General features: G+C 54.5%; 1 protein-coding gene across 3 annotated transcripts in view; it reads right to left on the bottom strand.

Annotated features, from left to right (window-relative positions):
• Nucleotides 1–19,213, bottom strand: part of LOC103252684 (alpha-actinin-1) — a 48,517-nt gene that overhangs the window by 15,184 nt on the left and 14,120 nt on the right. For all 3 annotated transcript variants that reach the window (XM_021709228.1, XM_021709229.1, XM_008051276.2), the window contains exons 4-10: nt 17,807–17,894; nt 17,192–17,270; nt 14,028–14,109; nt 11,861–11,946; nt 4,256–4,348; nt 2,797–3,027; nt 864–1,011 (exon numbers count right to left, since the gene is read on the bottom strand). In XM_021709228.1, the coding sequence (XP_021564903.1) occupies nt 864–1,011; nt 2,797–3,027; nt 4,256–4,348; nt 11,861–11,946; nt 14,028–14,109; nt 17,192–17,270; nt 17,807–17,894 (807 nt within the window). The remainder of the gene's footprint in view (nt 1–863; nt 1,012–2,796; nt 3,028–4,255; nt 4,349–11,860; nt 11,947–14,027; nt 14,110–17,191; nt 17,271–17,806; nt 17,895–19,213) is intronic.

Here is a 19,213-nt window from a genome sequence, read left to right as displayed (position 1 = left end):
CTGCACTCCAGTCTGGGCGACAGAGTGAGACTTTAACTCAAAAAAAAAAAAAAAATTAGCTGGGTGTGATGGTGCACACCTGTAGTTCCAGCTACTTGGGAGACTGAGGCTGTGGTAGTTATGATCATGCCACTGCAGACCCAACTCAAAAGAAAAAGGAAAAAGAGGAGAAGGAAATCCAGAGACAGAGACACAAGAAGAGGAAGCCACGTGGGATTAGAGACAGAGACTGGAGCAATGCAGCCACAAGCCAAGGAACACCAAGAGCCGCAGCAGCCACCAGAGGCTGGGAAGCAGCATGGAAGGGTCTCTCTCTCAGGGCCGCCAAGGAAACAACTTAGGACTGGTGGCCCCCGGACCATGAGAGGAGACATCTCTGTTGTTTTAAGTCACCCATTTCACCTCTGAAATGAGCACAGACGGATACACCATCACCTGCATCTCACAGAGGGGGAAACTGAGGCCCAGAGGCTAAGTCACCCATTGAAATTCACTCAGCTTCCAAGTGGCCAGCTCAGGACCCAAACCCAACTGAGTGACTTGGGGGAAGAAGGGCCAGTGACGGTAACAAGACAATGAAAAACCTGGTACCCACACAGCACTGCCCATGCCAGGGCTCCTTTCAGGGCTTTGTATGGATTCACTGACTTAATTCTCATAAACCTATGATGCTGGCACTATTCTTATCCCCACACTCTACAGATGGGGAAACTGAGGCAATCGAGAGGTGAATGAACTTGCCTAACACCACAGGACTAGCAAGAGACAAAATAAAACAAAACCAAGAGAAAAATGGAATTGTGGCTGGGGGTCGGGGGAGGAGGAGACCAGGACCCAGAGAGGCAGGGGCGGGCTGGCCTCACCATCCGTCCAGGCCTCGTGGATAGAGGCCTTCTGCCGGAACTTCTCCGCCAGGTGGTCAAGCCGCTCCAGCCTCCGGATCTCATTCAGCAGCCACTCCTCGTAGCCCTTCTCTGCCTGCTCCAGGCAGCCCCAGGCATTGTTAATGTCCTGTGGGACAGAGGTGTGGGGTCAGGCCCAGTATAGGGCCGGACCTTGCCTCCCCTTGTCTGAAACCCCCAAAGGTGCTCCAGGCCTTCCAGGAGGAGAGCCTCTTTCCCATCCCCGCCCCAACCCCCCTAGCCAAGCCACCCACCCTACCCCTGGCTCCCACTGGTGCTTCCCTGGGCTCCCAGGCAAGGCATGGAGCCCGAGTCCACAGGGTCACCTAGCTCTGAGACGTGGAGCACAGAGCCCCAGGGGAAGCGCCCAAGGTCTTCCCTCCCAGGACTGGCTTCCAACTCGTCACTGGGGCTGTTGGACCCGGTAAACAAGCACCATGAATAAGATAAGCAGGTGCCAGAGTTGCCCAGGTTCCCCACGTCCCCGGGTCCACTCTCAGACTAAGGCTGCTGTGTGGTAGCCTGGAGCCTGCAGTAACCCTGAGTCCCGAGGTTCTGAGGACAGATGCTGGGCGCAAACCCCAGCCCCTCCTTACAGGGCCACCCTTCAAGTTCCCAGCTGAGTGGCAGCGGGGCTGCACCTGCCCCAAGAAAGGAATACTCATCTAATTCTCACAAAGCACTCTTTGGCTGGCAGTGGCTGTCCACCTCAAAGGCTACTGATCCAGCCTTGGGATCGGAGAAGGACCACAACTTTCCAAACTGCCCACACAATGTCAGAGTCCTTTCTTTCCCTCATGACCCCCCAGATGCTGTTTCCACCTGATGCTGTCACCTCTCGCCTACCCCCCTCATCCTGTCCTCTTTCCTGCCCTGCCCCATCCCCCTCCAACCCCCTCAGCCCAAGCCCCTCTAGTCCTGTCATACACGCCTGTACACACTCTTGTTATTCTTTGCTTTGAAGGACAAAAAGCTCAACCGGGGTGAATTTGCTGAATTTTCGGCGGTATGTTTTTCTGGCTTATGAAATGTTTCTTTAAGTCCTGGGAACAGGGTAAAGGGGATGAAAATCAAAGGTAACAAACATCAAAGATTATTTTATGACATGAAAAGCTGGTCACAATACAGTGTTAGCTTTTTTTTTTTTTTAACAGATTAGTATAGTAAACATTCTTCATAATTTCCTTAAGAATTCTTAATTGGGGCAACCCCTTCAGGTTCCCTCTCACTGTGGGAGCTTTTCTGTCCGCTCAATAAATCCTGCTTTCTCAAAAAAAAAAAAAAAAAAAAAAGATTCTTAATTGGCTATATTTGGTTGTGTTTAAAAAAAAAAGAATTATATTTATAGAGAAAAACAAAAAGACAAAAAGAATCTTTTAAGAATGTTTTAGTGGCTCACGCCTGCAATCCCAGCACTTTGGGAGGCTAAGGCGGGAGAATTACTTGGGCCCAGGAGTTCGAGACCAGCCCTGGCAACATAGCAAAACCCTGTCTCTACAAAAACTAAAAATAAATTAGACAGACGTGGTAGCATACAACTTGTGATCCCAGCTATTCAAGAGTCTGAGGTGGGAAGCTCACTTGAGCCATGAAATTAGAAATAAACTTTCCTGCTATTGCAATAGGTTCTGTTTGGTTCAACATGCCAAGAAGTATTCTGCTCGTGAGGATCTGGGGCAGGGGCAGGCTGGGGAGTCCGGGGTCTGGAAGGGCAAGGCTGACATTGCAGAGTCTGGGCATGAACCCAGGCTGTGACAGGCCAGAAGACTGGAGTTCGGAGCAGAGTTGGTCAGTGGGAGCAAATAAACCCACCCCTTCCCACCTCCCGAGCCCACCAGACCTCACCTGGGAGCTGGGAGCGAGCGGCCGGGCTGGGTCGGGCTTTTGCACTCACCGAGACCATCCGGCCCTCCGAGGGCATGAAGGCCGGCCGGTTGCTAAGGCGCAGCTTGGTCTGGAGCGTGTTGAAGTTGATCTCTAGCTGGCACTTCTCCTGCACCTTGGGCGGCTTGTGCAGGCGCCGGTAGTCGCGGAAGTCCTCCAGCTTCTGCTGCATGGCGTGCATGGTGTTCTCTGCCACACGGTTCTCCAGCCACGGGATGGTGCGGCGGATCCACTCCAGTAGCTGGGGAGTGCAGAGCGGGGATGCTGGGGGGTGGCGTGAGGGCTGGTCTCCCTCTCCCCTCCTCCAGAGGGCTCTCCTGACAGCACACGACTTCCCAACTACTATGCTAGGCATTCCCTCTGAGAGCCACAGGCTCGGTGAGGCCCGGCCACTAGGGTGCGTCCACTCGGGGCCACACCACTCAGCCCCCCTGCTCTGCCAGGGCAACTTCCCAACACCCGGTAGGGAGACAGCTTGGCCGGGGGGCAGGAAACCTGAATTTTCGTTCTAGATCCTACCTGACTGGGCCTGAGTTTCCTTATTTATACCACGAGGGGAGTTAACAGCTGTTCCCTGAGGTCCTTGTCACCACACTCTAGGATGTGAGTCTCAGACTCGAAAGGGAAAAGGCTTCTGGGAGCACGGTCAGGTCCAGCCTGGACGGTTTTCCTTAAGCCAGGGTGACAGTGCTGGAGGGGACAGCCGAAGGGAACTGATGACAGGAAACATGTCGGCACCGGTGAGGTGCCAGGCACATCACACGAATGAACTCCTTGAAATAAGCATGGGAATCCTACGGGGTTAAGTTCCATGATCAGCCCTTAGGACAGAGGAGGCAGCCAAGGCACTGGCTGGCTAGAACAGCAGAGCAAGGACATAAACCCAGGCACTTGAGCTCCAGAGCCCAGGGCCTACCTGTGCTAGACAGTGGGTCCTCCAGGAGGCTGAGCCGAGCCACTCAAAAGGCTGAATTCTTTCTTAACCCAAGTGTAGCCAACGGCAGATCAGGAGACCCAGTGCCATCCTGTCCTGTCGCCTGGGTGGGTTTGCTCGCTATGCTGGCCTGAGCTGGTGCTGATGTACGGCTACTTCAGAACCTCTCGGAACCAGACACACACCTCCCTTTTCTACTTGAAACAAAACATTTTGACCAATAATACCCAGACTGGAAAGGGCTTTCAGACCCTGACTCAACTTCTCACCTGACAAGTGAAAATCCAGGACAAGAGAGGGGAGGGACAACCCAGGCTCACTGTAGCCCAGAAATGGGCCTCTGCCCTGCCCGCTACATCCTGGGGGACTGGAGCTCAGCCCCAGCTGCCCTGGGCTAACAGGGCTGGGATCGCGGGCTGCTCCCAGCTTGGGACTAGGCTCCAGGGACAGATTTGAAGGTACAGGTTCTGGGGCTCCTGTCCTCTCAGGGTGGGTGGCCAGGGCCCTGCAGGGCCAGGAGACCCAGGGTACCCACATCGCTGGCCAGCTTCTCGTAGTCTTCCATCAGCTGCTCATTCTCCTGGTTGACCGCCAGCACCTTGCAGATGCGGTTGGCTGCTGTCTCCGCCTGCAACAAGACAAGCGTCAGAACCTGCAGCCTGCAACAGAGCAACCTGCTACACACCTGTGCTGGCAGAGCCCCCTGAACCCTGCAGCTCCATTGTGGGCCTGGGCAAAGGTCTTGGCAACTGAACTGGGCCTCGGGGGGAAGGGCCTGAGTTTGAGGCCCAACGTGCATGTTGAAAAGAAACCAGTCCAAGGACTGGTGTAACCAAAACCCTCAGGTCAGGCAGAGAGGTGAGGAAATTCATGCCCATCCTGGAATTCCAGGTGAAGGCATTGGAATCTCAAGGCTCAGGGCCTCAAGTGGGATCTCCCAGGGTCTTGGAGTGTGGGAATTCAAATCCAGGAGTCCCGGGATAAGATGCAGACTGAGAAGTTGTGAGGCCTCTCGGGACCTCTGCAGAATCTCCCAAGGTACCTGGTCCAAACCCAAAGCACTTCAGAGAAAACCAAGAGGTCTCCACCAAGAGCAAGGCTTAAGGAACAACCTAGCATAGGCAGGACACCAGAACACACGGCTCGGGCAGCGCTGGGACAGCTAAGAACACCTGTGCGCTGCATGCTGGGCTGGTGGGACCCAGGTGGACCTCAGCAGTGAGAGAAACAAAAGGCCTGACACCCCAGGGCACAGTCCCCCAAGGCTGTGGAGGGTATTGTGCACCCAATGCCAGCAGCAGCCAGTGTTGGTAAACCCACTGTGCTGAGGTCAAATCCAGTTGTACATACTCAACTCTACACCAAGGAGAGTGAACACAACGCCTTTTGGGGCTGTGGGGCCAAAAGGAAGACCCCCTGGGGCTGTGAGAAAATGCTGCCATAAGAGGGGTACGCCTCCTTGGGCCCACAGGGTAGAAAGGTGGGAGCTCCCAGCTGGCTGAGGAACAAGACAAATTGGGTTTCAACTGCAGCCAAGATGAACTGAGGCTGGCTGTCAGGAAGGACTTCTTGAGAACAAATGTGCTCAGAACTGGAAGGAATGACTAAGATGTATTTTCCCTCGAAGGACTTTTCAAATAAGACACACGCCTACCAAACAACCATGTGCTCCGTGGGTGACTGTGTGGGCTGTGCTGGGGGCAGGGGCAGAATGAGATCACCTTAAAGACGAGATGTCAGAGTGGGTGGGGGAACACACAGGGAGAATTTCACACGGCCAGAGGGTGACATAAGAGACCTTGGAGATGAAGACTTGGAGACCAGGGTCTTGGGAAACAGAGGCAGGGAGTCACATCCTGAGACCCTCATGCCCTGCCACAACCAGCCCCATCCTGGGGAAGCCATGGCCACTTCTGACCTGAGTGGTCGCCATTCCTCTAGAACCAACAATCTGCCCCAGGGAATCCCAACAGGCGAGAAGGGGGAGTTCTTCCCAGAGCCTGTGAAGAAGATGCAGGACCCAGAAGAAGGCAGGGTCATGGAGGTGAGGGCAGGGGAGGGGGCTTGCGCATCCCCCTCTGGACTCAGGCCTGCAAGAGACCCCAGGCACAGCCATGCTTCCCCAGCAGGTAAGACCACAGGCCACCTGTCACCAGCACAAAAAGCCGCTGCTGTGACTTTAACAAATAAAGCTGCCACCACCACCGACACTCAATGCTTGTCAACCTTGATATGTGACAGTTTATCACACTGCTGGACAGCGTTGGGTCTCCGTTCACGGGATTTTAGGAGATATATCCTCTGGGGCCTCCAGGGCCTCGTCTGTCCCCCAGAGCCTGCTCACTGCTCCAGGGTCAAAGGCAGCCAATTTTGGATAAAGTCTAGGGGAGAGTCCGTGTGGGCCTCCTGGGGATGTTTTGCAAGATCCAGCCTCTTTCCTAAGCCCAGGTCTCAGTGGCACCCCCCAGGCTGCCTCTCCAGGAGAGACTGAGACGCCCACCATCATCAGCAGTAGGCCGGCCTCTAGAAATAATGCATGGCATTGCGGGACAAAGAGCACTGTCTTTACCAAAGGCCCGTCTGCACCCTCCACCAGGGTGGTCTCAAGAGACAGTCGGCTCCTAGGACACCTTTAGGAAGCAGGTTTCTGGAATCCAGGTTTGATTTTTAGAAAAAAACGACAAGCAGAGTCCTCAGAGCCTCCACCCCTGCCTTGCTAGCCTGGCCCAATTTCCCCACCGGCAAGCTATAACCCTGGAGGCCTGCTGGGTATTGACTTGGACTAGCTTTCACAGCAGTCCCTTTTCTAAGAAGAGTTCAGTCACCCACCAACCTCAGCCCAAGAGGTAGGAGGAGGCTGTCTCCGAAGGCCGAGCTCAGGCCCACTGAAGTCATCCCTGGAGCAGAAGAGCAGAGAAGCTATTGGGGGTGGTGCCAGGCCTAGACCGTCACCTCAGTTTTCTGGCTTCCCAGTTCTTTCCTCCTGTGGCTACCAGGACCCTATGCACGTGCGGAATCGAAGAGAGAGGCACCCAGAGCCACCAAGGTCATAAAGACTCACTAGAAGCTCCAAAGAGAGACTCGCTCTAGAGAGGAAGGATGCCTTCCCTGAGGGCACCATGGGAATTGAGGTGACTTCGGAAGACGGTCCTGGAAGGCCCTGATTTCAGGTGACTCCTGCAGGAGAGGGGCTGCTCTCCACCCCAGCAAGAAAAATGAGAAGGCCCAGAACTTTCTGACATCAATAGAACTGACACAAGGAGACATGGCAGAAGCACAGAAATAGGTGGGTTAGAAAATATTCTATGGAAATGGCCAGGGCTGTGGCTCACACCTGTAATTCCAGCACTTAGGGAGGCCAAGTGAGAGGACTGCTTGAGCCCAGGAGTTTGAGACCAACCTGAGCCATAGAGTGAGACCCTGTCTCTACAAAAAAGAATTTTTAAAAAGTCAGCCAACCAAGGTAGCCCTCACCTGTAGTCCCAGCTACCTAGGAGGCTAAGGCAGGAGGATCACCCGAGCTCAGGAAATCGAGGCTGCAGCTAGCTATGATCGTGCCACCGCCTCTAGGTGGAGCAAAGGAGTGAGACCCAACTCAGATTAAAATACATAAAAGAAAAGAAAAAGGAAAATATTCTATGGAAATGGGCAAAAAGTTTATTCCAAATGCCAAAGGAAATGACCACTAGAAACCTATTTCCTGCTCCCGAGTTTGTATTTTCATGTATTTCTGACCACATTAAGCTGTGCTGGTCTACAGCCTAATGTCTGAGATACCTTTGGCTTTAAAGAGTTATTTTGTAAAACTTCGGCCCATCAAGCCCAGGGCACGTGGCTGCCCCATGGGCATCAGCACCCAAAAGGCAGTCAGGTGCAGTCGAGAGACAAGCTGTCCTTGGTTCAGGTGACCTCAGACATCCAGAGGAGGCAGCTGCATACATGGTGCCACCACACACAACCCACAGCCTCACGTGAAAGCCATGGGATCTTAGCTGTGTCTCTGTTAGTCAAAAACTCCCCCAGTCTGGCTGGACCTACCCATTTCCCTCCTCCCACAGCCACCCAGGGCCTAGCCTTTCCCTGGCCCTGGGTTTTCTGCTAGCGAGGCCCAAGCACCCAAGCTTCCCAGGGGTGGGCAACTGGGCAGGGGGGATTGGGCCCCCAGGATAAGCTCTCTCCAGTGGCCACTTCTGTCCTCACCCTCGGGCTGCCCCCATCTTGGGCAGCCCGTGTAAAGCAAACCAGCCGTCCCCCACAGCCCCGCAACCCCTCAAGCCAAGCTCACCGTTTGCCCCCTCCCATTCTCCCTGAGCCTCCCCGGGGGTAACCCATACTCAGTCCCAAGACCCCCCAGCTCAAGTGTCTGCTGCTCAGGGCTACCCCGGCAGCCCACAGTACCCAGGCCATGCCCGCCCAGCTCAGGCCTGGGTACCAGGGAAACTGCAGCCATGCTGGTTCCTCTCTTAGAGTCTTGCCAGCTGAAGCCTGAATTTACACAAGGTCAAGGTCATGCCTTAGAGGCCATTTCCCAGAAACAGGTGATCACGAACTCTAGAGCACTTGCTACATCAGCAAGTCTCAATGCTCTCTGCCCATTCCAAACCTGGTAGGGTGGGGTGGGGATGGGAGGGGTGGGGAAAGGACAGGACGCAGAGGAGGCTTGGAACCCACGTCAACCTGCACCAGAAGTTGGCCTCACCTACTGAGACCAGGCCCACAGACTTGTACCCCACGTGTACATAGGCACACAGGCTGTGCACACATGTGCACACATTAGGCTCCGTGGCCTTTCAGTTCCACCATGCAAGGTCTGGCCACAGAAAGACAGTAGAGAACACGGAGGCACTGGGTACAAGCCTTGGGAGGCCACCCCTTTGGTGGCCTCCCCATTGGTGCCATCACAGGGACAGGCAGACAGGAGGGGCGTGGGTCAGAAAAAGTCTCTGCCCTTACCCCAGCAAGGAGAGTGGGAGGGTGGGGCATGCCTGCTCGGCTCTACACAGCTGCCCAAAAGGGTGGGGCAACCGGGGCGAGACCCCTGACCCAACAGTGAGAGGACCCCAATCTACTGGTGACCTTACCCTCAGGGTGACAAGAGAAGCATGAAATGGGTGCAGCAGGGATGAGGGAGAGAGAGGAGGGCAGGGGGATCTGGGAACACGGGCTACCACATGCACACACACACCTCACCATACACACATCACACACACACACACACACACACACACACACACACACACACACACTTCACACCACAGACACCATACACATATACACCTTGCCATACATGCACCCCACACACACACACACACCTCACAACACACACACACCTCGCCATACACAAACCACACACACGCCACAACACACATACACACCTCACACCACACACACATCACATCACACACATACCTCACCATACACACAACTCACACCAGACACCACACTCAATTCACCATACACATGCCACAACACACACACACTTCATGCCACACACACACACCCTTCGCCATATACACTTCACACCACAGATATCACACAAACACACCACACACGCCTCATGCCACATAAGCACCTCGCCACACATGCACCACCTACACACACACCTCACTAAACAGAAACACACACACCTCACCCCAAACACACACCAACCACACCCACAACCATATACCAGTTTGGACACTCACTCCCCACCACACTCACACCTCACACCACACACACACCCACATCACACATGTCATGTATAGGTGTACCCACACAACTCACATCCCACAGACTCTCCCCTGAGCTTTCCACAGAAGGCTTCAGAGACAGGCAAGGTGGTGTGGACGGGTGTGGAGCCCAGGACAGACCTATGGGAGAAGGGGAGGAGGAGAGAGTGGAGGGAGGGAGCCCCACCGAGCCAGTGTGGACGCTGGGCACACTGAGGCGGCCAAGGCAGGTGGCCGGCTGGACCAGGGAGAGATGCTGCTCCCAGACCGGCCAAAGGGGCCTGAGGGACTGACAAGAGCAGCAGGGTGGGAGGCCGGAGGGGGCAGGGGCAGGTAGGAGAAGGGGCAGCGGTGGGGCAGGCACCCTCGAGAGGGGGCCTCCAGCTGGGGCTGCTCTCCTGTCTCCAGCAGGGTCAGGGCGGCTGGGCGGAAGGGATGGGCTGCGAGTGCCCACCTGGGCAGGGAACAGGCTGCTGCCAGCCCACAGGGATCTTGGGTATTTCTACTGGGAATTTCTTCCCCTGGGCATTTCTACTGGGAAAACGTTATACTGCTTTTGTGGGAAGACATTTTTACTGCTATCTATCTGCAGGATACTTTTAGTAGTTACTATTCAAATCTTCCCTGTCTATGGCACACGCAGGGCCACGCTGTGCAGTCAGCGACCTGCACCACTATCCATGGCAGCCTGGCTGGGAAGTATCAGGCAGGACGCTGGTCTGGACGCCTGGGAGAAGGCAGGATGATGTCTCCCGGTCCTGGCTACTGGCTCAATCTGAGAGGACGGCCTTGCTCAAGGGGGAAGGAGGGAAAGTGAGAGGGGAAGGGGCCCTGAGCGGATGAGGAAATAATCAGAAGGCATGACCAAGGCAGAGGGGCTCCTGATATGGGTGTAGGGAAGAAGCTGAGACCCCCCCAGCCTCCTTCCCCTGTGTGGAATCTACCAGGCACGGGACAGGGCCATGGGGGTCACCGACAGGCTGGGGCTCTCTGGCATCTTCAAGGGTCCTGTCCCCCTGCCAGGGAAGGAGGAGGAGGAGGGGGAGGGGCTTCCTAGGCCCACCTTCCGCCCCAGGGCCGGCTGCGGGAGCGTCCAGGGAGGACAGAGGCACAGGCAAGAGGGCGGCAGGGAGAGTGAGGAGGCCGAGGGAGAGCTCACCTTGGGCGCCCCCGAGAAGGCGTGGCCGTGACATGAAACATTAGGTCACATGGCCTTCCCCTCCGGCCTTAGCGTGCCTACACATCTGCGCAGAGAAGAAGAGGAGGTTGAGAGGAGCACGTAGGCGACGGCACGGAATAAACCCAACAGTCACGGCAGACAGAGAGAGGGCACAGGACGGAGGGACGGACGGACGAACAGAAAGGGGGTGTGCGGAGGCTGGCAGTGGGTGGGAGGCGGGCAGGAGGCGAGCACAGCCTGAGGCAGGGTGAGAGACAGAGCAGACGGCACAGGGATGGCTGGGGACGGTGGGGCTCCCACCATGCTCGCAGGACAGGAGGCTCGGGTGCCCTGCGGGGGCGGCGAGCTACATGAGCATGTTGGCAGGCCCGCCGGCCAAAGCTGCAAGGGTCCTGGGACCAGGGTGAGGTTGTGTTCCTCCTGGGGGCCTGCCTGCCTGGGCTCACACGAGGCTCCCACCTCAGCCTCCCCAGTCGCTGGGATACAGGTGGGACCTGAGGCAGGGGCATCTGCTGCCTGAGCTAAGCTGGTCATGGAGATACTCAACTCCAATGTCTGCAGGTCGAAGGCGCCCTTCATTTGTGGTGCCCTTGTGCAGTGCAGAACCTGCATGACTGGACTCTATCCTCAGGCCTCCCCGAGTAGCACTGGACCAGGACACCTAAAAGGGCTCACAGCTGCCTACTCCCTCTCCTTCCTCCCAGGGGTTGAGCTCATCATGGTTAGGAACACGGAGTGTGGCGTGACCACACAGGGGTCCCAGGCAGGATATAGGAGGAGGCAGTAAAGCCTCTGTGGGCAGAGGTGCTCAATCATGCCCACAAACAGGAGAAGGGGAGGCTTTCTGATGCCCCTGCCACTTGGGTATGCGAGATGGGAGGGATCTCCCAGCACAGACTCCCTGTGGGACCTGGATGCTCTATCAAGCCCAGAGCTTCGTCAGAAGTGGACACAAAGGAAGCCCACCTTCTGTACCCCGGAACCACCGACATGCGCACACAGCCCCTCCTGCCTGAGCCAGGGGTGCCGAGTGCCTGTCCGATCTTCTCAGTCACAGGAGACAGAGGAAGAGGAGAGAAAGGGCAGAGGTGCAGGGTTGAGGATCCAGGCAAGAACAACACGCCTCTCGGGAGCCGGGCTGCCTCTCCCGAGAGACCAGACTGTCCAGACACCTGTGAGGGGGAGAGGCGGAGGACAGGGCTCGGCTCCAGCGTGAGGTTCACCGGGCACAGGGGAGCAGGGGCCCCAGTACCTTCTGGGCTCCAGAGAAGGCATGGTAGAAGCTAGACACGTAAGTCATGATGGCTTTCTCGTCCGGCCGGGCGGTCCCCACGATGTCTGTCGAGAAAAATCTGGAGTCAGAGCAGCCAGTTCCACAAACACAAGGCTCCAGGAAGAAGCTCCCAGCGTCAGGAGGTCTTCTTGCCAAAACGCTGAGCCTGAATCTCACCAGGCTCTGGCATCAGCTTCCACTCACGGGAAGAGACGTAAAGGAATGAAGGAGTGGTACAATGCCCCCAGGAAGCGGCCAGACCAGCCAGAACAAGGAGCGTCCTGGGGAACGGCAGGCTCCGTCCCTGCACCAAGTTCAGTGGCAGGAATGGAGGGGCCGAAGGAGGATGATACGGGCCAGAAAACACTCAGGAAACACAACGCCAGAGCCACATGTGCACCGCGTTCAGATCCTGACAAAAACAAACTGACTCTCAAAGGCATCTCCTGGACAGCCAGAGGAGGCTGACCGTGAACTGGACATTGCTGGTCACAGAACTGTCATTCACATGCTAGACGTGAAAACAGTCTTAGGCTTATGTAGGAAAACACCCACATTTTTAGGATACGTGCTCCAAAGTTTGCGGCAGCGAAATGATGCAATATCTGAGATTTGCGTTAAGGTATTTCAAAGAAAACAAGCAAAAATAAGAAAGTGACGAAATCTCAGTAGTCATGACATCTGGATGATGGGTATATGAAAGTTCACTGTGCTATTCTCTCTGCTTCTGTGTTTAAAAAATGTTTGAAAATCTCCCTAATGACATTTTGAAATTTGAAAAGCCACTGTGGCAGTCTGAGCGGTATAGCAAGACTTCATCTCTACTAAAAATAAAGATAAATAAAATTAGCCAGGCACGGCGGCACTCCCGTAATACCAGCTACTCCGGAGGCTGAGGCAGGAGCAGAACCACATGAACCCAGAAAGTCGAGGCAGCAGTGAGCTATGGTCGTGCCACTGCATTCCAGCCTGGGCAACAGAGGGTTTCAGGTTTGTGTTCAGGTTTGTGAGGGGCAACAGCCTGTCTCGATTAAATAAGCAAATAAAATAAAAAGTTACTGTGGGGCAGGGAGTAGTTCTGGGTCCACCATGGTCCCTTCCTGTCCCTCCACACTGAGCTGGTGCATTTCCAATGGCATGGGAGGCCCAAACTTTGCACATACGATGACCACTTGTATACCTCATCCTGAATCATACCCCATTCCTTCAAAACAAAACACAAAAATAAAACAAACCAAAAAAACGGTATCTGAGCAAGTGAAGCCAAGCAGAAGACCCAGGGCGAGTGGCCATGGGGTACCAGGCTTCTCCCAAGGGACAAGGGCAGAGGCGGGACAAGACCACCCAGACCGACCCCAGCCCGGAGGCAGCCGCCCCTCACCTCGTGGGCCCACAGCCTCCCCTGCTCCCTAAATGCTTCCCTTCCCCCCACAATCTGCTCACCCTGCCAGAGCTGCTCTGCACAAGGAGGGGCACAAAGGCGGGTTTAACAGCCGGGAAGAGCTACATTTCCGGCCCCAGGCCCCATCTTTGGTAAATGTGTTCTTGGGTCAAACCCCAAGCCTGGTCTGATGCATCAGGTGGCCTGGCTGGCAGGGAGCCACTTTTGCTGAGCAAACGCGTCAGAGCTGGAAACCTCCTTCAGCCAGGAAGCCCTAGCGGCTTCCTGGGAAGGCAGGGGGCCAGGGCAAGTCAGAGTCCCAAAGACTTAGCGCTAAGGGTGTGGGAGCAAAGGCCACACCTGGCTCTCCCCACCCCCGGCCTGTCAGAGGTGTGGCGGAGAGACCAAGTCAGCAGTCTGCAGACCTCCCACCCTGGAGCTCGGGGGATGAGGACAGCACAGCCCACAGCCTGCCCACCCCAAAGCGTGGGCAGGAGTCAGACCACAAGGGCGCTCTCCCCTACTTAGCACCCAGTACCCTGACTCTCAACAATCACCCTCAGGCGGTCGACATAGGAAGGGTTGTCACTGCCCCGTCAAGCCTTAGGGACCTGTGGAATCCGGCATATGAAGACCCCCAGGCTCCCCAGATGCAGTCGCAGGAAACCAGGGCTCTGCCTTCCGGCCTCAGGCTGCCGGGCCACCCACTTCTAGCTATGGGGTAGAGGGCGGGGACAGCAGGAGACACAAGGGAAGGGCTCCCACCTTCGGCGTCCAGCATCTTGGGAATGTCCAGGTATTTCTCTGCCACGTCAAAGGCCGTGTTCAGGTTTGTGAGGGGATCGTCCTGGAGGGAGAAGAGGGGAGGGGATGATACTGGAAGGGCCATGACAAGTCATCGGCTGCCCCCAACTGGGTGGGCACCAAACTGGGAGGCAGAGGGGACCTTCTCCCAGCTCCTTTGCCAGGCCCCATCCTCAAGGGGAAGCTCTGAGTGTGAAAAGCTGGTCCCCCTACCAGGGGGTGAGGTTTAAAACGTTCTCTAGGCCGAGTGCAGTGGTTCATGCCTATGATTCCAGGACATTGAGAGGCTGAGGTGGGAGAATCACTCAAGCCCAGGAGTTTCAGACCAGCCTGGGAACATAGTGAGGCCTCATCTCTACACACACACAAAATTAGCTGGGCAAGATGGTGCAGGCCTGTAGTCCCAGCAACTTGGGAGGCTGAGACAGGAGAATTGCCTGAGCCCAGGAGATCGAGGCTGCAGTAAGCTGTGATTGTGCTAGTGCACTCCAGCCTGGGCGACAAAGTGAGACTCCCACTCAAAAAAAAAAAAAAGAATGGTGGGTGCCAGGGACTGGAAAGAACGGGGACTTTTTTTATGGGCACAGAGTGCCAGTTGTGCAAGATAACAACAGTTAGAGTCTTAGAGATGGATGATGGTGGTGGTTGCATAGCAGTGAGTATTCTTTATTTTTTTGAGTTGAAGTCTCATTCTGTAGCCCAGACTGGAGTGCAGCATTTACAGCCACCACAGCCTCAACCTGCTGGTCTCAGGCAATCCTTCCACCTCAGTCTTATAAGTAGCTAGAACCACAGGCATGCGCTACCATGCCCAGCTTATTTTTTGATTTATTGTAGAGACAAGGTCTCACCAAGATGCTCAAGTTGGTCTCGAACCCCTGAGCTCAGAAAATCCTCTCACCTCAGCCTCCCAAAGTGCTGGGATGACAGGCTTCAGCCACCACGCCCTGCCTAGTATGAGCGCTCTTAATGCCATTGAACTGTGTATTTAAAAATGGCTAGAATGACACATTTTATGACATATGTATTTTACCTCAAGTTTTGTTTGATTGTTTACAAATTTGTAAAGGCAGGGGAAATACCTCAGGGGGAGGTTCCTTGCTGTGCCCGCCTCTCTATTCTTGGTTCCCCAGACTAACCTAAAGCAAGCTGGTTTTGTCAGCCCAGGACTCAGTTTCCCTGCTTGCTAAAGGGAAAACTACAGGGCCACAAATGGATAAGTACATTCATTTGGGATGTCTTAGGAGGAAATTGCTCAAAATACAGATGGTGGGGTCCTTCTAGGAAAGTCTCCAATAGCAGCCAGGGTGATAAAAAACACAGCCAGCCAGCCAGTGAAGAACAAGCAATCCAGGGCCTCAGGTGTTCTGGCGCAGGTGCACACCCACCTGTCCCACAGAGATCCTGGGCCCCCACATCCACCCCATGGCTGGCGTAGGAGGAAGAGCTTTGCAGTCAGAGCCCCTCGGCTCTCTCTCCCTTATTCCCAAGCACCAGTTGGCTCTGGCAACCTCTGCGTTTTCTGGAAACTATTGATGGTTCACGGGGCCCAGATCTGTGCCAGGATTTGAGCTGGATTTTACTGAAGGTGGTACTGAATTAAAAGGAAGTGAAGCCAGGTGCCATGGCTCACACTCGTAATCCCAGTGCTTTGGGAAGCTGAGGCAAGAGGATCACTTGAAGTCAGGAGTTCGAGATCAGCCTGGGCGACATAGCAAGACCTTGTCTCTACAAAAAAAATCAAAAAATTAACCGGGCATGGTGGCACATGCCTGTGGTCCCAGCCACTCAGGAGGCTGAGGTGGAAGGATCCTTTGAGACCAGGAGATCAAGGCTGCAATGAGCCATGATTGTGCCATTGCATTCCAGCCTAGGTGAGAGTGAGACCCTGACTCAAAAAATACATAAATAAATAGGGTGATAGAGACTGAGACAGGGAGAAATGAGCAGAGATAACCAAAAAATGCAGAGTGGGATGGGGTGGGCAAGTGCTCATCAGGTATTAGAATGGTCCCTGGGCTCTCACCTCCCTCATGCTGAGGCTCCTAGAGGCTTTGTAATGGGAGAGGGGACTTGAGCCTGCCAGATTCCACTTTATATGGGGGTGGGCATCAGCTATGGATTAACTGTGCCACCCCCAAGGGGACACAGATGCTCACACTCCTGTCACCAACACGCACTGGCAGAACAGGAGGGAGAAATGCAGTGGTGTCTTTGAAACACAAGCCTGGCTGGGTGCAGTGGCTCATGCTGGTAATTCCAATACTTTGGGAGGCAGAAGCAAGAGGATTAACTGAGCCCAGGGGCTTGAGACCAGCCTGGGCAAGTTGATGAGACTTCTTCTCTACAATAAGTCAAAAAAATTAGCTGGGCATGGTGGCACGTACCTGCAGTTCCAGCTACTTGGAAGGCAGGATTGCCTGAGCCTAGCAGATCGAGGCTGCATTAGCTGTGAGCAAGACACTGCACTCCTACCTGGACAACAGATTGAGACGCCGACTCAAAAAAAAAAGAAAGAATGTGCAATATTGCATTAAGTTATTTATTTATTTGGGATCTTTTCCTACATTTGCTTTTTGGAGAAAGCGTCTGGCTCTGTTGCCCAGGCTGGAGTACAGTGGTGTGATCATAGCTCACTGCAGTCTTGAACTCCTGGGCTCAAGCAGTCCTCCTGCCTCAACCTCCCAAAGCACTGAGATTACCCCGAGCCACCGTGCCTGGCCAGAATGTGCCATATTTTTAATGATGAAAGTAGTAAGTCCAACTTACAAAATCCAGAAAACAGGAGGGAGAAATGCCACTTATCGTTCCACCCCGACAAAGCTATTGCCACAGAGGTGGTATTTTTCCTGGCAGGCTGTGTGTGCACAAGGACACAAATGCCGTGCCTACACGAGGACACAAATGCCGTGCCTACACGAGGACACAAATGCTGTGCACACAGGTGACAAAGTCGCCCTGCCAGGAAAGGTGCCGTTCTGCTCATGTCCAGATGGGGTTCTGTCTGGTTCATCTAAGAGGCCCAACCCCCTCAGGCGGGCCACGTCTGTTGGAACAGAGGGCCTGGTCCTGCTGTGCCCTCGCCCACAGAACCTCATGGTGGGAGGTCTGGTGAGCGCACATACCTTCCTCAGCTTCCCATAGTCAATCAGCTCCGGCCGGTGTCGGTGGATCAAGGCACAGAATCCGAGACCATCTTTCCAACTGCAGGGAGAGAAGAGGCAGGCAAGACGGTGAACAGGGTGGGACAGACGGGCAGCCCCACACCCACCGTGGACAGAACACCCCTCAGGGGTCTCCTCTGTGCCGGAGACACACACGTCACACTCAGAAGGCAGGATAGGCTGGAAAGGGACCTTTCTCCCGGCCACACTCCCAGGCCCTGGGTCTCGATCTGTGGGGGTTGGCAGGTTGAGATACCCTATCCCCTACCAAGGCCCACAGCCCTAGTCTGCTGTTCCAGAGTCAGGGCTGGAACTGCTGGGACCGTCTCCTTGGAGATCTTCCCAGTAGCACAAGCATTAGCCGAAGGTGTACCAGGCAGTAGCTGTGTCCAGGACACCGTGAGGAGACAGAGAGCACTCAAAGGGACAGCAGGAGAAGCCACTTCTCAAGAAAAGCCACTTGCACCCTCAAGGGGCTCAACTCTGGTCTAGAGCTGAGACTGGACCGCTGAGAGGGTCTGGCGTCTCCAGGGAGTGCAGTCCAGGTCTGTAAGGCCCCTCAGACCCGCCACTCACCTTATGTGGAAGTTCTGGATGTTGACATTTTTGTATGGGGCTGTCTTTCTCTGACACCACAAGAGCAGCCCTTCCTTGGCCGAAGTCTCTGTGGGGAAGGAGGTGGGCCGAGGGGTCAGCAGGCGGGCTCGGTGACTCCAACCCTGCTGCTCCCAAGGAGAGAAGAAGCCCCAGACCTGACAATGTTTGAGAAGCAAGCTAAGAAGCTTCTCAGAGCTAGCTGCACAGCACATTTACATTCTGAGACAGGCCAGGTGCAATGGCACATGCCTGCAATCCCAGCACTTGGGGAGGCTGAGGCAAAAGGATCACCTGAGGCCAGGAGTTGGAGACCAGCCTGGGCAACACAGCAAGATTTCCATCTCTAACCACAACAACAAACAGTTTCAATTTTCAGCCTTTTAAGCTTTTGGAATTACCTCGCTTCCTCCCATTTACTTAAAGAAAGGGCAGTGGCACAAAATAAGCCAGCAGCCTCTCTCAGGTGGCCACTCTGGGGAGGAAGGTGTAGTGATGTGGGAAACAAACCTAAAGGTCCAGGAGTCTCCAGACGATGCATACAGTCAAGTGAGAAGAAAGAGCTAGAACTCGTGAACAGATTTTGTTTTCATCTAAAAAAAAATGAGGTTTCCTTCTATTCACTGCACAGATTGACACTGGGGCCTTTGATTGTTGCATGCAGCAGCCTGGGTCTTAAGGCAGGTGGGCCTGATGGGGCCCAGAGAACCCCCAGCACAGAACACCTACCAACCACACCACCCTCCTGTGTTCACCTCTGTGAATTGCAGGTTATGGTGCATGGGGAAGGGGGTTCACGGATGATCTCACTCATTTGCAAATCGCAGGAGGGACTTTATTCATTTGAGTCAGGATCTCACTCTGTTGTCCATGCTGGAGTGCAGTGGCACGATCACAGATCACCACAGCCTAGACCTGGGCTCAGGTGATCTTACCTCAGCCTCCCAAGTAGCTGAGACTATAGGCACATGCCACCATGTCTGACTAACTGCTTAGTTTTTTGTAGAGATTAAGTCTCACTATGTTGCCCAGACTGGTCTCAAACTCCTGGGCTCAAGGGATCCTCTTGCCTCGGCCTCCCAAAGTGCTGGGATTACAGTGAGCCACTGCACCTGGCAAAGATGAACTTTAAAGGCAAGTTCAAGGGCTCCTACTAAGGCTATAATCAAGCACAGGCAAACAATTTAAAAACCGGCAAAGCTAATGCTTCTACTTAGTTTAAGCTCTTCGTCAGCTATGTTACAAGATTAAAACAATGAGGATTTAATCAGAGCTGACGAGAAGTCCGCCCAAAGAATAAAAATCACCAACAAGGCTATTTGAAATATGCACTACGCAGCCATAAAAAAGAACAAAATCATGAATTTTGCAGCAACCTGGATGGAACTA

The sequence above is a fragment of the Carlito syrichta genome, unplaced genomic scaffold (genome assembly GCF_000164805.1).
Source record: "Carlito syrichta isolate Samal-C Ts95f unplaced genomic scaffold, Tarsius_syrichta-2.0.1 Scaffold169268, whole genome shotgun sequence".
Lineage (NCBI taxonomy): Eukaryota > Metazoa > Chordata > Mammalia > Primates > Tarsiidae > Carlito > Carlito syrichta.
This window is presented reverse-complemented; position numbering and strand designations above follow the sequence as displayed.